The 16,869-nt window shown below is 50.3% G+C and overlaps 1 protein-coding gene across 8 annotated transcripts in view; it reads left to right on the top strand.

Annotated features, from left to right (window-relative positions):
- DLG5 (discs large MAGUK scaffold protein 5) overlaps window positions 1–16,869 on the top strand; it is a 115,252-nt gene that overhangs the window by 68,128 nt on the left and 30,255 nt on the right. For 5 of the 8 annotated variants that reach the window (XM_074339668.1, XM_019745960.2, XM_019745957.2 and 2 more), the window contains 9 exons: window positions 3,729–3,988; window positions 5,178–5,490; window positions 7,363–7,506; window positions 9,511–9,695; window positions 11,343–11,468; window positions 13,879–14,011; window positions 14,446–14,573; window positions 15,234–15,409; window positions 15,786–15,889. In XM_074339668.1, coding sequence (XP_074195769.1) covers window positions 3,729–3,988; window positions 5,178–5,490; window positions 7,363–7,506; window positions 9,511–9,695; window positions 11,343–11,468; window positions 13,879–14,011; window positions 14,446–14,573; window positions 15,234–15,409; window positions 15,786–15,889 — 1,569 coding nt within the window. The remainder of the gene's footprint in view (window positions 1–3,728; window positions 3,989–5,177; window positions 5,491–7,362; window positions 7,507–9,510; window positions 9,696–11,342; window positions 11,469–13,878; window positions 14,012–14,445; window positions 14,574–15,233; window positions 15,410–15,785; window positions 15,890–16,869) is intronic. The other 3 variants (XM_074339671.1, XM_019745959.2, XM_019745958.2) reach the window with 1 other exon arrangement.

Genomic DNA, 16,869 nt, shown 5'->3' with positions numbered 1-16,869 from the left:
AGATTTAAATGTAAAAAGTAAAGCTAATGCTTTTTAGAAAAAAAAACAACAGGAGAATATCTTCATGGTCTTAAGGCAGGAAGGAAAGAACTTATTTAAACCACAAAGCACAAACCATAAAGGAAAGGATTGCTAGGTTTTACTGTATTAAAATATGAGCTTTAGTATAACAAAAGACACTGCAAGAAAACTTAAAAGCCACCTATTGGAGGAGATATTTATAATAAATATAACTGGGAACGGATTAGTACCTGGAATTTAAAATTAAATTCTACAGAAAGAGGGAGAGGGACAGAGAAAATGTGTATAGTCAATAAACATAAGGAAAGTTGCTCTGTGTTTTCAGTAATTGGGAATGCAAGTTAAAAAAAGATCTTATTTTCTCTTCATGAGATTGGCAATACTTTAAAAAATCTGTTTCATGATCGCTAAGAGGTGGAAACAACGCAGGTGTCCTTTGTCAAATGAATGGATAAACAAAGTATAGTACATACATACACTGGAGTATGTATGTATTCTTTAAAAAGGAAGGCAATTCTGTCACATACTGCAACATGGATGAACCTTGAGGACACTACGCTAAATGAAATAAGTCAGTCACAAAAAGGTTCATATTGTATGATTCCGTTTATATGAGGTACTTAGAGCAGTCAGATTCACAGAAACAGAAAGTAGAAGAGTGACTTCCAGGGGTGGGGGAGGGTGAAATGGGAGTTATTGTTCAATGGGGACAGAGTTTCAGTTTTGCAAGATGGAAAGTTCTGGAGAGTGGTTGCACAACAACGTGAACATACCTAACACTACTGAAATGTCACTTAAAGATGGCAAAGACAGGCAGTATGTCATGTGTATTTTACCACAATTAAAAATTAAAAGAAAAATCTGGTCACATGAAATCTTGGTGAGGATGTGTTGAGGACAGTAACTCTCAGACCTTCTGCCCACAGCTGGTGGTGGATCCTATGTTGGTCCAGCAATTTGATGTTGTCCAGTGAGTGTAGAAAAAGGCCATATCCCAACACTTGACCACTCCTCTTTTAGAGGAAAAGCTGATGGATGCGGGAGACATGTGTACAGTAGTGTTCTCTGCAGTATCATTTATAACAGAAAAAATAAAGTGGAGATGATGCAAATGTTCATCAAACGGAAAATGGAGAATTTGTGATGTATTCACACAGTGCAACGCTTCCTGCATCAGTTGACTAAATCTCAAAAGCAGCATTGAGTAAAAAGAAGCACACATAATATGCCATTAGAGACTTTTATGAATACTTAAGTGGTATAAATAAAATATTGTGCATTGAGATAATTGACAGCAAATTTAGTGGACCGATTAATTCTGGAGGGGAAGAGAGGAGTGTGAGATAAGAGAAGGGCACATTGGATCTTTTAGCAACACCAGTAATACTGTATTTCTTTGGAAAACAATTTGATACAATATGACATGATGTTAATATTAGAGCTAAGTGGTGGGTACTTAAAATTGTGCTACATTATTTGCTATGCTTTTCTGTATATTTGGAAGATATTCCACTTAAAAAAAAGATTTTAAATGATAAAGTGGGGCTCAGTCAATGGTTTTGTGACTATTTCTCAGTGTGTAACCCTGTCTGTAGCAGTGAAGCATTTTTACAAAACAGTGAATATTGTAACTGCCCAAGGAACCATGTGTACCGGTTTTTAAAATGAGTTTTGTATTTTGCTGTCCTTGAAAGATTTCCTTTGAAGGAAAGAGTTTTGCTTGAAAAAAAAAAAAAAAGGAAAAAAGCCTGAAAGACCTGAATTAGTTGATTTCTGAGATTCCCTTCCTCTCCAATATTCTGTAGTCCTAGGAGCTAATGCTTAGGTCTTAGAGGAAGGATCTCGCTTTCCGTGTGTCTATGATTCTGATGTTTGCATGAGGTCTTCCTTGGCTGTCTGTGTTAGTTGTATTTATTGAGGGCTAACCCTGCCTCCAAATGGAGTACAGGTGTACCGTGGAGACATTGTGGGTTCTGTTTCACCACTGCAGGAAAGCCAGCCCTCACCTGTTGCTGGTGGAGAGTTTTTTCTTCAGTTTGTAAAAAACGCAATACCTGCGAAGCACAATAAACCGAGGTTTGCTTGTATTTACTAGTCCCAGGTTCTCATTCTCCGGGCTGCAGAGATCTTCTGATAACTCAGGGTCCATGGTGAATGAGCCCAGTGATTTCTGCACTGTCTGAGCTTGCACGGTTAAGCAAGCTTTTCTGGTTCAGTCCTGCCATTTGACCAATACGACAACTGAAAGCCAAAGATGTGGAGTGACCTGCCCAGGGACTCAGATCCCCTGAGGTGCTTAGCAGAAGTCAAAGGGCCCCCGACAACCTCTGAACTGGTCTTCTTGTTTTTCATTCTCTAGCACAGTGCCCTGAGTGAACTTTAGAACCTGTAATTTACTCTCTTGCTTAAAGCCCTCCTACGATTCCCATCTCTCTCAGGATATAATCTTTGCCGGGAGCCTTGAAACCTTGCCCACTTCTCTAGCCTCTTTTTGAACCCACTGCTCCTTGTTCACTGGCCTCCAAGTTACTCTGTCCTGCCCTTTTCTTTGTGCCTAGAACATTCTGGTATTTCCTGCCTCAGGGCCTTTGCACTTGCTCACCCCTCTGCCTGGTGTGCTCTTGGCGGCTGCCTCTGAGCTCAGAAGTCACCTTAGAAAGGCATCCTCAGGCCTTAGCCTCTCTCACACCTTTTACTCTGCTGCTCAGAAATCTCCAGCTCAATATCCTATTTTATTTTTTATTTCCTTGATGGCCTTTGTTATGCTTGTAAGTTATTTTATTTGGTCTGTTTCACTCTCTAAGTTTTTGTCTACCTACCTACTTCCCTACCTACCTGTCTGTCCATCTGTGCATTCGTATCTTCACCTGAGGACAAAAGGTCCACGAGCCATAGCCTTTATACGTCCTGTCTGGCGTCACCAGCATCTAGAACATGTCAGGTACGTGTGTTGGGGGTCCCCAGCACCGCCCCCAGGCTTGGTGATTTGCCACGAGGATTCACAGACTCAGCATATAATCATACTCACAACTAACATTTATTTCAGCAAAAGGACACAAACCAAAATCAGCAAAGGGAAGAGGTATGTGGGGCGAAGTCCAGAGGAAACCAGGTGCAGGTTCCAAAAGTCCTCCCTGTGTAGTGAGTGACACAGGACATGTCAGATCCCACAGCACCGACTCGTGAGAGCACGTGTGCAGCGTTGCTGCCAGGGAAGCCATGAGGCCCTCCCTGCCCAGGGTTTGTCCTGGGGGCTGGCCCCACAGGCACTGCTGCCTGGTCTGTACGGAGATTTCAGACTCCCAGGAGGAAGCAGGTGCTCAGCCCAAGTCACACTGTCCGTCGGGTCCAGGCACAGGGAGCCCTCACCACTTGGGGAACGTTTTAGATGAGTGTAGGGATCTATTGGCCACTCCAGTTCCTAGGCACCAGCCAAGAGGCAACGTGCAAGCTGGCCTTGGTAAGGATAAAGGTCTCAGGCCTGTTAGGGGAACTTCCGCACCCTCCTTAAGAAATGTCTGTGAAGGAATGAATCACCCAGTGAGACTAGGGCCAGTGGAATCAGACTGCGAGACGCCGAAGGCCAGACGGTGTGGCCTCCCCACCCTTGTCAGTAGTTGTACCCCCAGACGCAGGGAGGTGAGATGGTCAGTCTGACCTTCCTCCTGCCCTCGGACCCTTGGTAAGTGCAGCTGTGTGGTCCCCAGGTGTTGAAGCACAACGGGTCATCAGAAATTCTCAACAAGCTGTACGACACAGCCATGGACAAGCTGGAGGTGGTTAAGAAGGACTATGACGCCCTGCGGAAGAGGTACAGTGAGAAAGTCGCCATCCACAACTCGGACCTGAGCCGCCTGGAGCAGCTGGAGGAAGAGAACCAGCGCCTGCTGAAGCAGACGGAAATGCTGACCCAGCAGAGGGACACGGCCATCCAGCTGCAGCACCAGTGCGCCCTCTCCCTGCGGAGGTAGGAGTGGGAGGCCGCAGGGGGAGGAGAGCGCCGGGGCCGCGCTCCCCTGGGCTCGTGGGTCGCTGCAAGGCTCCCAGGCACTTCCAGAGTGAAACAGCACAGCAGATGGTGTTTTCTCATCATAAAATACTTATAGCCAGGAAACGTTTTCTTGATACTTAGTATGTCTTGGGGGTTGTTCTTCCTCCAGTGTGAACAACTGTGGGGTGTACTGACCATCTGGTTTCCTAGGTCTCCCCACAAGCCTTGCCCCCTGTGTGTCAGTCACCCACCTAGCAAATAGGAAAGTTAGTGGTCCTAGGCATTGTTTTTTTCTAAAATTTCATTTTTTAATTAAGGTATATAATCTGCAGGGACGTGAGCCCTCCCCTCAAACAGCATTTCGTCAGGTACATTCCTGCAGAGTGTCATTCCCTTGGAGCGTTCATCAGTTTCATATGAAAAGTGTTCTCTGGATAGAAAAAGGTTTGGGAATGACCGGGTTGTGCACAGGTGCCTGTACCGCAGGACTTCTCAGAGCCTTCACTCTGGTACCGAGCACGAGCCTTTCCAAGAGGACAACACAGATGCATTGTTCCCAAACATAAGTCATCAGAGAGCAAACACAGTTTTTTTGTTTGTTTTTTAACGGAGCACAGTGCAGGATTGGTGTCCTAAGGAACACACTTTCAGAAATGTGGCCCTAGAGCTGCAGGCTCTCACAGTCAGGGTGGCCTGGGTGGAAGGTGCCTCCTGGCTTGAAAGGGCTGAGCTGTGCTCTCGTGCTGACCTAGTGACTTTGGGCCAGTCACCTGTATCTCCTTATCGTCTGTATCTGTAAAATGAGGTGGTCGGATTAAATGATTGTAAAATTATCTCTCATATGCTGTGATTCTTGCACTTTTGTTTGTTTGTTTTGTTTTGTTTTTTGTTTTTAATAACGTGCGGTAGTTTGACTGTGGAAGAAATACGCTGTTATTTCTAGTAGAGCAGAGGGCGTGAAGTCCTCAGCTCAACTTCTATTTGTAAAGGCTGAGAAAAATTCCAGGTCCAGGGGCACTGGGACTCCGTGACTTTTCTCTCTTGGGGGTGTGGAGAATGACCTCACTCGAAACTTCATGCTTGACTGTCCAGCACGGCGGAGCTGACCGAGTAGGTCTCTGTACCTCCCCACCCCCACCCACGTCTGGCTGCCTTTCTCCCCCAGGTTCGAGGCGATCCACCATGAGCTGAACAAGGCCACGGCCCAGAACAAGGACCTGCAGTGGGAGATGGAGCTGCTGCAGTCGGAGCTGACGGAGCTGAGGACCACGCAGGCGAAAACTGCCAAGGAGTCAGAGAAGTACAAGGAGGAGCGGGACGCAGTGTACAGCGAGTACAAGCTCATCATGAGTGAGCGTGACCAGGTCATCTCCGAGCTGGACAAGCTGCAGACCGAGGTGGAGCTGGCCGAGTCCAAGCTCAAGAGCAGCACGTCTGAGAAGAAGGCGGCCAGTGAGGAGATGGAGGCATTGCGGCAGGTAGGTGGCTGGGTGGCTGGCCTCCCAGCCTCTGGGAGAGCAGCGAGAGGATGGGCTGCTGTGCACACAGTGTCTGGACTTGCCGCCTGGCAGCCTCCTCCTGAGTTGGAGCGAAAGCCTTCTTGTCTTAGGTCTGCATGCTGGCTGGGTTCCTGGACGCTGCCCAGGTAACTGCTGAGCTCACGACGCTAATCTGGGCTGCAGGGACACAGGGGAGGTCCTGCTGTGGTGTCAGCATCCGCAGCTTACAGTGTAGGAAGAAAGTCAGCTAAGACGCCCAGACACGCACGTGCCCCATGCACAGACACTCTCACACCTGTGATTTTAAGTGACTGCTGATCAGTCTTGTGCTGAAAGCCAGCGGATTTTTAAGGACTTGCTCATTAAGAAGCGAGATTCCAAGGCCAAGCTCCCAAAGACATAGACACCTTTGGCCTTGTGCGTCTGGAAGAGCAGCCTTAGCGCTCTTTGCTCCCAGTCTCTGAGGGGTCTGCTCTAAGGAGCAGCCAGGCTCCTGCTGGGAAGATGGTGTCCTAGACCGAGCCAGAGGTCCTTCTGCTGTCTCGCTCCCTACGGCACAGGCCTCCAGGGCCTGGGCCTGGCGTTCAGTAGCATTGGAATTAGGCCACTCAGCTTGACCCCTGAGGGATCAGTGTGGATTCTCTGCATCCTTCCTCCTGGCCCCTCGACCTTATCACTGACACCCCTCCGCCCCCAGTGTAGGTGTGCTCTGCTGGCTCCCTGATTTGAGATGCCTTTCCATCCTGTCGGTCCGTGTTGCTGGACTTGATCATAGCAGACTTTTCCCCCGTTGAAATGCCTTTCCATTCTACTTTTCTGTGCAGGTCAGTTAGAACGCAAGCTTTAAAATTCGTCTATGAGAAGTGAAAAGCAAGGTGTTCAAGGTTGGGCAAATTGGCAGGGGACAGCTGGCATTGGATTGTTGCAGCCGGAACCCCCGGACCCAGCACAAGGCAGGGCTGATGTCGGAGGGGCGACCGGTGCCCTGCGAGAGTCTTTATGTGGGCAGTGCTAGGGGCTGTGGCAGGCAGGGGGCACGGGCCCCCTTAGTCATGTCATCACTTACCTTTCTGGGCCTCAGTTTCCTCATCTACAAAATGGAAATGATGATAGCATCTGCCTCCCGGGTGCTTGTGACGATCACATGATTAAAATGGAAAATACAAGTAGACTGGTTCCCGCACAAAGTAGCAATGGTTTGAGTCTTTATTATGAAGATGATTATTAGCTACTCAGTCGGGATTAGGGTGAACCCTTTAAAATTGTTTCTGTAGGCAAAAATGGTGCAACTAATGGCAATTTCATACCAAGGGAGTGAGACTTTTCCAGACCGTTAAGGTGAAAGCCATTCTGAAAAAGAATATTTACTTTGATGAAATTTTTAAAAGACCATGATGAAGGAATTTTTAATAAGCAAAAATAATGTATTAGAACTTGGTAATTGTCCCAGAAAAACCGTCAACTTGTTTTCACACTCTGGCATCTAAGAGCTTAGTGGTTGGGAAAGGTTTATCAAATAAGGAAAACAAAATGATGAAGAGAAGAACTTTGAAAATGACTGACCGAGTCACGAAACCAGAGAGTCAAGGACAATGTGTCGAGCATATAGGAGGTGAGCCTGTGACAGGACAGAGCCCATGTGGAGGGGTGTTTGAAAGCGCAGAGGTTCACCGATCGTGCCCTTTGCAGGAATGTGGAAAGCACCGAGCATTAGGAGGACCCCTGGCTTCCCGCAGGTGGTGGGTGGCCTGTCACCACACTCCCAGCACTCAAGCGTGCCCTTCAGCCTTCACAGGGGGCATTGGCTGGCTGTCAAGTCTGCCTGTCAGCTGAGGCAGGAATCTCTTCTAGGCACCGATCCGAGTCAGCAGGCAGAAGAGGAGAACCCCCGCTCCCACCCCCACCCTGGCAGCTTCCAGAACTGAAATCCTCAGCTCCTCTACTTTGTCTGACTTCTCCGACAAGACCACTCCCCACCCGGCCAGAGTAGGCCAGGTTTGTGACCTGGGCCATCCTGGCTCTGAGATGTGGGTGGGAGGGTCTACATCCCCCTGGTCTGATGAGGCCCCGTGGCGTGGGCTCTGCCCCTGGTGGGGCTGATTGGCAGCCCATGGGTCTTCTCACATGTTGGCTTCATGACTGGGTGGGATGGGTGTGTCATGAAAAGCAGCCCATCTCTTCCTTAGCCTGTGGCCCCAAGGTCATCCCGGCAGCGCAGAAGATCACGGGTGGTGCTTTTGCAGCCTGAGAGCTGACTTTGGGGCAGCACAGTATGGAGGAAAAATCACTGCAGCGGGAATCTGGAGATCTGGGATGTGGGTTCAGCCCCCCACTAATGGCTGGGACCTGGGGCAGGCACTTCCTGGACCCTGGGGTTCTCGTTGCTGTTGTTGGGGTCAGACAGAACTTCAGCCTCTCAATTCTGCTGTCCTTTTTAAGATTCCGCATTCCTCCTGTCCCCTCTGAGCAAAACTGAATTTTACACTTGCTGTGTTTCTCATAAGGAGACAGTGTTTGGGGGATGATTTCACTTTGGAGAGTAGCAATGCCGGGGGCCCAGTGGAAAGGAAGGCAAGATGCGGGCGAGGGTGGGCGCACCCAGCTCCCTCGTGCTGGCCGCTCGCGTGTCGCCACCTCTCGCCCTCAGCTGGAGGTGACTGCCAGGCCAATGGGAGACCTTTCAGTGAACCACGTGTTAACACGTTTCAAATACAAAACGCTATTCATGTAAAACAAGTATAAATTTAGGAAAATGTTATTGTTAAACTTATTACAGTAAATTCATGGTAGAATTAATAAAAATCATTCGTTTTTTAAAAAAAATATCAAACTAAGACACTCAACACTGCATAAAATTCGGAAAAAATCAAAACTGAAATAGTTTGACTTGGGAAATGTGAAGTCGGCGCAGTGTGTCATGGTGTCACTCTAGTTAAGGTGCATTTTTTGTGTGTGTTTTTTCCTAACTCCTTCTGACTCTGTGTGTGAGCGATGAGGGGGGAGTTACAAGCTGCCTGCACACGTTTCCTCTGTCTCCCTGCTCTCTGTCGCTTGGCTGAACTTTTGAGATCTTTCTGAACGGGTTTTAGGGGAGGCTGCATCTCTGTCTGCTGTGGAGTCGGTGCAAACGTTCCTGGTGTGCCTTCTTCTTACCACTCAGAGGTGGGGATGCCCAGGGCAGAGGCTGCAGTATGTTCTTCTCTTGTGCTGTTTGTACTTTGCTTCTTCAGAAAGCCTTTGAGCTAGAGTAGGAGTTACTCTTGCAGTAGGCACTTGCTTTGTCATTTGTCATTTTCTTCACATTTTCTAAGAATTAAAGGGACACTGGGGGCGCTTTGTATATGAATGCTTCTAAGAGTTTGATTTCAAATTTTGACAGCATGTAATGCTTTGGGGAGGTATCAAGATGCAAGTTCTTCAGATTTCAGCTTTTTAAACAAACTGAGATACATAGGACCAGCAAAAATACTGCTGCATATTCAGATTTAAGAATAAGTCAGTGTGCCAGGGTATAAAAACCACAGAAGCATGGAGACTAGAATTGCAGACATAGAGGGGTGGGAATTAGGAGGAGCAGTGTCTGCACCGTTCTGCTTGGTCCCGAGAGCTCTTAGAAAGACGTGGTGGCTGCCTCTATGATATAAACCATGGACATGGCAGGGCAGAGCCTGGAACAAGCCCTCCAGGGCAGGCACCCCACCTGGGCCCCTGACCCCGTGGCTGAGGAGGGCCTGGGGTTCTGGTCCAGGCTGTGTGGGGCCGTGTGAGTTTGGACTGGACCCTAACCCAGCATCATTAGGGGTCTGAGCCTGCCTTTGGGGTACGTGGTCACCGCGGTGCGGGGGCAGCAGGCGTGTGGGGGATGGGCCCTGGCCGGGATCCCAGCGTTTCCCTTTATCCAGCTCACGAGACTTCAGCCTCAGCCCTGCACTCACTGGAGTGCACGTCCAGGCCGGAACCCAGTAACCTCCCTCTCTGCTCGCCCCTCATCCCCGCCAGATCAAAGACACGGTGACAATGGATGCCGGGAGAGCCAACAAGGAGGCCGAAATCCTACGAAAGCAGTGTAAGGCTCTGTGCCAGGAGCTGAAGGAAGCCCTCCAGGAGGCAGATGTGGCCAAGTGCCGGCGGGACTGGGCGTTCCAGGAGCGGGACAAGATTGTGGCCGAGCGGGACAGCATCCGGTACGGGGCATCGGGCTGGCATGGGCGCAGGGCGCCCCTGACGCACTAGGTCTGTGGGGAGGGCCAGAATTATTTGCCACGTGTCCAGGTAAGGTGGGAGTGACCTAGGTTCTTCTCTGTGTGACGCCCCCACCTCACCTCAGAGCATTAGAAATTTCTAGTATGTCTCTGCGTCCCATTTCTCTTCACCCTAGATGTCTGAGCGTGCATGGCTTCCAGATGAGACGCCTGTGCAGTGGCATCAGACCAGCCTTTTTTCTTATCTGGCTTCTGAGAAACTGACGTATCAGAATTGCATCCTTGCATTACTCATTGGGTGCCTACTATGTTCCAGGATCTTAGGTCTTTGGAGCAAGAGACCCTGGGAGCAGCCTGTGAGGCTCCCAGTCAGGTGTGATGCGTGTGAGGGGCTGGCCATGGACAGCTCCGTCAGACGGGGCAGTGGAGAAGGGAGATGTGTGAACAGGATTCTAAGGCCCTCGTTAGAACTGTGGTGGAGGCATGCAGGGCACAGGGGTGGACAGACAGGGAGATCCCCAGAGAGCATGGCATTCCAACTAGAACTTAAGCATGAGGGGGACTTTTCTGGGCAGAGAAAGGTGAGGGGCACTGCAGCCTGAGGGAGCATCACGCACCACGCGTGTGGTGTGCCCAGGGCAGGACACGGCAGGGGTGTGGCTGGAGCAGGGCGTGTACTTGGGGGGGCAGCTCATAGGCCTCCTGAGGGCCTCGAAATGGAAGCCAGGGGGTGTAGACTGGACCCTTGGCAGAGGTGGGGCCAGGAGACGCTGTGTGGTGGGGGTGTAGCTAGTGAGAAAGGCCTTGGTCATGGAGAGTTTCTGGAAGATTCACTTGTGGCCGTTTGGAGGAGAGGCTGATGTCTGCTGGGCTAGTAAGGAGATGTGGGTTCAGGGTGGGGGAGTTTGGGGCCATGGAGAGGGGGGACCAGCCCTTAGCATTCACCCAGTGACAGGATGCAGTTCTGGAGGTGGCACAGAGCACAGACTCCCCTGCTGCCAGGTCACCTGTCCCCACCTCCTCTCTGGATGGCTAGGTGGTTCTGGCATCCCAGAAGCCATGCACCCTTTAGGAGAGAGTGGGCAAGCCTGCACTTTGACCTGCACAGAGCTCAGGGCGACAGAGATGTGTGAGGGGCGATTCCTGTCTGAATTGGGAGCTCAGTCTGGTTGTGGGGTGGAGGCGGCTGTGCCAAGGCTGCTGTGGGTAGTTTGGAGAAGCTCGGTGGGTGCTGGGGCACAGGGCCCTGCCAGGCGGGCTGGGCGGGAGGGTGATCACTAACCCCAGGCACGCTGAGGAGGAAGCAGTGGGACGAGCAGGGGCGCTCAGAACCCAGGCTCATTGCCCAGTAACTGGGGGGTCTGCCTCCTCCCGGGTCCTCAGTGTCACCTCTGTCGCTCATGGGGTTGGCCTCGGTGGGCTCATTTGTATTTGCACCTCCTCCCTGCTGAGCTCCCTAACCGAGGGATGCTGCTGAGGGAGTCTGTGCTGCTGCCCAGGAAGCCCCTCCAGACTCTCAGGCAACCTTCTGTGCACCTGAGGGCGAGGCAGGCACCTGGGTGTTTACTGCAGGCGGTGAGTCCTTGTCCCCTGCTCCTCGCAGTGACTTTGCCTTTGCCCCTCTGCCAGGACGCTCTGCGACAACCTGAGGCGGGAGCGGGACCGGGCGGTGAGCGAGCTGGCCGAGGCTCTGCGAAGCCTGGATGACACTCGAAAACAGAAGAACGACGTCAGCCGGGAGCTTAAGGAGCTCAAGTATGCTGGGGTGGGCGCCTGGTGGGCCGAGCTTGTACCCCTCTCCTCTCAGGGCAAGGCGCCCCATGTGCAGGCCCTGGCCATCTGTCCCTTCTCTCTGTCTTACTCTGTCAATCTGTAGAATGGGTCCAAATATTGCTTCCATGTTGAGGGCTACATAACTAGAAATTCTTAGACCATCACAGAAGATGGGGGGATCCCTTTGGTGAGCACATGGAGGTAGATAGACACTGTGTACAAAGGCACATAGGAAGGAAGGTCCCTGTTCCCAGACAGTCTACTTGGGGACAGGCAAACATGCATCGTCCTTTCATTGATTCCCTCCCTTCCTCATTCACTCACCTATCAGCAAGGATTCACTGCATGCCTGCTCTGGGAGTGAGGCACAGGGGAAGCAGCTGAGCAGGCCCACCAGGTCCCTGCCCTGTGGGGCTCATAGCATGCAGGAGAAGACAGGCCACCGTCAGGTCTGGCCGAGAGAGAAGTACGTACATGAACAAAACAGTGACAGACTGTGGTGCAGCGTTTTGAAGGTGACAGACTACCCCCACGCAGCCCGTCCTGCCATGTTATTTGGACGCCCATCTGGAAGAGACTGGGTGTCAGACAACCCCCTCAGTGACAGCGCTGTCCCAGCCATGATATTTAAGACTTGGTGATTGTAAGCAGCAGATTCAAAATACAAAGATCAAAGTTGAAACAGAGAAATCGGCAGGGCCCAGTAGTCATCACTGCGCTCGAGAAGCGGATTCTAGTTGCGGAGCAGTGGCTCTGTCTGTTCTAGGAACTTCCCAAGCTGATAGAGTGGTGGGGGTAGTGAGATGCCTGTGAGTGTGAGTGACGAGACTGACGCCTCTGAGAAGGGAGTGCAGCTTCCCCTTCCTCTCCATTCAGTACCATCTGACGTAAGACAAACAGCTTCATTCATGAATTAAAAACCCAGGACCTCTGGGGCTTGACTGCTCTAAAGGAAATCTCAGGGGTTAAGAGACAAAGTGAGAGTCTCTCTCCAGGGACCCACCTTGGAGCTCGCAAGTGATGGAATCAAATGAAGGTACAGCCTGGCTCCTCCGGGGCTTCAGCTTGGGAGGAAGTTTTGTGTTTTAATTGAGCTGGAGTTGCCTGGATTATCTGAGAAAGCTGGGTTCCTTTGTTTGAACATTTGCATTTGCACCGCTTCTCTACTAAGTTCTCTTAACTGGTGGGGTGCTGGTGAGGGAGTCTGTGTTGCTGCTCAGGAAGCCCCCAGTCTGCAGAATCCACAGAGGGGCCCCAGTGGGTGAGAGATGAGATGAGTGCAGAGAGCATTAAATGCAGAGCCTCAGGCTGCACAGGGGTGGGCTGGGGCTGGGGGCAGGGGCGCTCTGCCCTGGAAGCTGAGTAGCATTCTAGAGCCAGCTAGTGAGAACACAGTTCAGACAAAGCTGTGGGCCTGGGTATGTGTCCACTTGTGCAGGAAACAAAAGGTCACGAGAGCACAAGGAGCCCAATGGGTGGTGCTGTTGAATTGGGAAGGTGGTTGGGCCCAGGTTTTAGGAAGAAGGGTGTTATGTGCAAGCCACTGGGGATTAGGACATGGTTTCTGAGTATTTTCTCATCTACTTGTCGATTTTTCTGAGAGCTTACGTTGTTTTGATCAAGTCCAACTTACTGATTTTAATTTTTAATTTTTAATGGATTGTGTTATGTCTGAGAACCCTTAACCTAGCCCTGGACCTCAAAGATTTTCTCCTGTATTTTTCTTATTTTTTTACATTTAAATCTGTGATGCGCTTTGAGTTAATTTTTATATAAGGTGTGGTGGTTGGGTTGAAATTTATTAATTTTTTTTGCCATGGATGTCCTGCTGCCCCCACGTCATTAGCTGAAGACTGTCCTTCCTCTGTTTTTGTCCTTCTGAATTACTTTTGCACCGTTTGCACTTAGTGGGGCTGTTTTTGGGTCCTTAATTCTGTTCCATACACCTATCTGTTTTCCTGGCAGTTCTACTCAGTCTTGAGTACGATAGTTGTATAAAAAGTCTTAAAATCGAGTAGTGGTTTCTCTTACTTAATTCTTTGTTTTCAGAATTGTTTTAGCTGTTCTAATTCCTTTGCCTTTCCCTGTACATTTTAGAAGAGTCTTGTCTGTATCTGCAAAGTCTTGCTGGCATTTCAATAGGAATTGCACTAAACCTCTAGATAAATGTGAGAAGGATTTCTGAGTCTTTTTGAAAAGAACACCATGCACATACATGGCTATCCAAGAAGCTTTGACCTGTTGCTCCCGATTTATTGGGAAGCTGGCGTGAAGTATACGGGGAAAGGAGCCCCAGTGAGCTTTCATGAGTGGTCCGCCTCGTTTCCAACTGTCACTGGGTGGGATATTTCGCCTCCTAGAGAGACATCGCCAGGGCCCCTTCTGTTCACAGGGAGCAGATGGAATCCCAGTTGGAGAAAGAGGCCCGGTTCCGGCAGCTGATGGCGCACAGCTCCCATGACTCAGCCATCGACACAGACTCCATGGAGTGGGAAACGGAAGTTGTGGAGTTTGAAAGGGAGACGGTAAGCTGCCTTCCTGTCTTTCTGTTTGCTCTCCTGCCGTGAAGACTGCATGGGGGACGGAGAGGGGGCCTTCACTCAGCACCCCCAAGTTTCACGGCTACTGGTTTGGAGGTTCGGCTTGTCCTCTTAGGGTGCGATGCATCCTTTCCCTGTACTTGTCCAAGCTGGGTTGTCGCAGGTTGGTCTGTCACGTGGTGGACACTGGCACAGTGCGTGGAAGGCAGAGGGAAGAGCAGAGCTCCCAGGGGGAATGCCGGTGCGGCCATGTGTCTGCCGTGGCTGAGAGGGGCAGACTGCATCCTGGGGACTGAGGGCCCTGGCCCTGTCAGTCATGAGGAAGGGACAGTCCCCACATTGTCGTGAGTGGCTTGGGGTTTAAGGGCCAAGTGTTTCTCATCACTGCTTTGTAAAGTGTGCTGCTGCTGTTTTGACAGGAGGCCATTGACTTGAAGTCACTGGGGTTCGATATGGCAGAAGGTGTGAATGAGCCCTGTTTGCCGGGCGACTGTGGCATATTTGTCACGAAGGTGGACAAAGGAAGCATTGCAGATGGCCGTTTGCGGTAAGAGTTGAGGAGGCCCAGGCTCTGGAGGGAAGGGGGGTGGCCCTCTAACCCAATGAAAGGACCCAGAGACAGGTGGCAGTTGAGTGAATGTGCTCTAGGGTCTGAGGGACTCACGGTCGGCCGAGGCCAGCAGGCTCAGCAGCTGATGTCGTTCTTAAGGATACTCGGTGACTCACAGTTGCCTCTGAATCTGACCTTTCTCCAGGCACCACGTGCTGCCGTTTGCATCTTTGGGTTGGAAAGGGCTCAGGCCGTGTGTGTGAGAGCATAGAACGTGCGCTGCTTGGTCAGTCCATGAAATAGTAATGATGATAAAATAGTGCTCACTGGTGCTTAGTCCTGCTTTACCCACTTTTTATAAGTAATTCATTAATCTTTTCAATCCTATGAGGTAGGTGCGACCTCATTTGACAGATGCAGACACTGAGGCCCAAAGGGGCTAGGTCACACAGCTAGTCAGTGGTAGAGCCAGGATTTGAACCCAGGCAATGCAGGTCCAGCATCTGTGAGTTGAACCATTTGACCTTCCCAGAGAGGAAGTCTTTCTGAGTGTGTATGTGGGGTCCCTGCTTCCTGGCACTCGGCCTTCCGATAGGAGCGGCGGGGCTGCCCACTGGTCCCCAGGCCTGCGTGGACACTGCCCGTGCCCCTCCTCAGGGTCAATGACTGGCTGCTGAGGATCAACGACGTGGACCTCGTCAATAAGGACAAGCAGCAGGCCCTCCAGGCCCTCCTCCACGGGGAGGGCGCCATCAACATGGTGGTGCGGCGGAGGAAGTCCCTGGGCGGCAAGGTGGTCACGCCACTGCACATCAACCTGAGTGGACAGAAAGGTAGCGGCCAGCAGGCGTGGGCAGAGTGCCTCAGACGGCAGGGTGTTCCTGTCTAGGGCAGAGGGATGTGTGTGTTTTCAGGCGCACTTCATTCCTAGGGATGAGGATTGATTCTGCTTTAATGCAGCCCATGTGCTTCCCCTGCAGGGGACCATTTGGGTCCTGGGTCTGGCTTGTCTCTGAACGATTCACCAGACCAAATGGGACTGAGCCCCTTGGTGGTCTTTCCCGGGTGGGAGGCTGGGATGGACCAGTCACAGTCTGCCAACATCTTTGTAAAAGCATCTCCCAAAGATGAGGTGGGACAAGCAGAGGGCCCTGTGATCCGGGCAGGGGTTAACTGGGGGCTGCCTGTGGTCCGCCCTGTGGTTTGCAGACAGCGGCATCAGTCTGGAGAATGGAGTATATGCTGCTGCCGTGGTACCTGGAAGTCCGGCCGCCAAGGAGGGGTCCCTCGCTGTGGGAGACAGGATTGTGGCGGTAAGCGTCGCGGAGCGGGCCATCTGCTGCATGTAGACGGTTAGCTTATATTTGGGAGGTTTGAGGAAGAAGTAACGAATGCAGTTTTTATATTCGCCATGTTATTTAAATGTGGTGTTCTTTCTTCTGATATTATGTTTCTGTTCACTATAGAAAATTAAGAAGTACAGAAAAAGTTTAGGAAGTAAATAAGAATCCGTCTTGTTGCTACCACCTATAGATAACCTTTCTTAACATTTTTAATGTATTTTTCTACAGCCTTTATTCTACACATGAATGTATAGTTAGGTCAATTAAAAAAATAGATATCTGTATGTGATTTTTAAAAAATCTTTTTCTACTAAATATTACATCCATTTATTTTTACATTTCTTTTTTATTACCAAAGTAAGACTTCTTTGCTGTAAAATAGTCAAGCAATACAAAAATGTATATACTAGTTGTCCCCTGTTTTCCCTTAAATCCTGCTGCTTCTAGAGATAATATCTATCCCGATTTAGAAGATGTACTCTTAGCCAGACCATAAGTGCTCATACAAATCTATATACACAGATGTAGGCTCCTGGTTTTTTTTTTTTTTTTTTTTTTTTTAAAGATTTTATTGGGAAAGGGGAACAGGACTTTATTGGGGAACAGTGTGTACTTCCAGGACTTTTCTCCAAGTCAAGTTGTCCTTTCAATCTTAGTTGTGGAGGGTGCCGTTCAGCTTCAAGCTGTTGTCCTTTCAGTCTTAGTTGTGGAGGGCGCAGCTCAGCTCCAGGTCCAGTTCCCGTTTCTAGTTGCAGGGGGCACAGCCCACCATCCCTTGTGGGACTCGAGGAATCGAACTGGCAACCTTGTGGTTGAGAGCCCACTGGCCCATGTGGGAATCGAATCGGCAGCCTTTGGAGTTAGGAGCACGGAGCTCTAATCGCCTGAGACACTGGGTCGGCCCAGCTCCTGGTTTTTGTTTCCTTTTTAAAATGCAAAATGGAATCATC

This window comes from Rhinolophus sinicus, linkage group LG07, assembly GCF_036562045.2.
Source record: "Rhinolophus sinicus isolate RSC01 linkage group LG07, ASM3656204v1, whole genome shotgun sequence".
NCBI lineage: Eukaryota > Metazoa > Chordata > Mammalia > Chiroptera > Rhinolophidae > Rhinolophus > Rhinolophus sinicus.
Note: the sequence above shows the minus strand (reverse complement) of the source record. Positions and strands in the feature narration are given on the sequence as shown.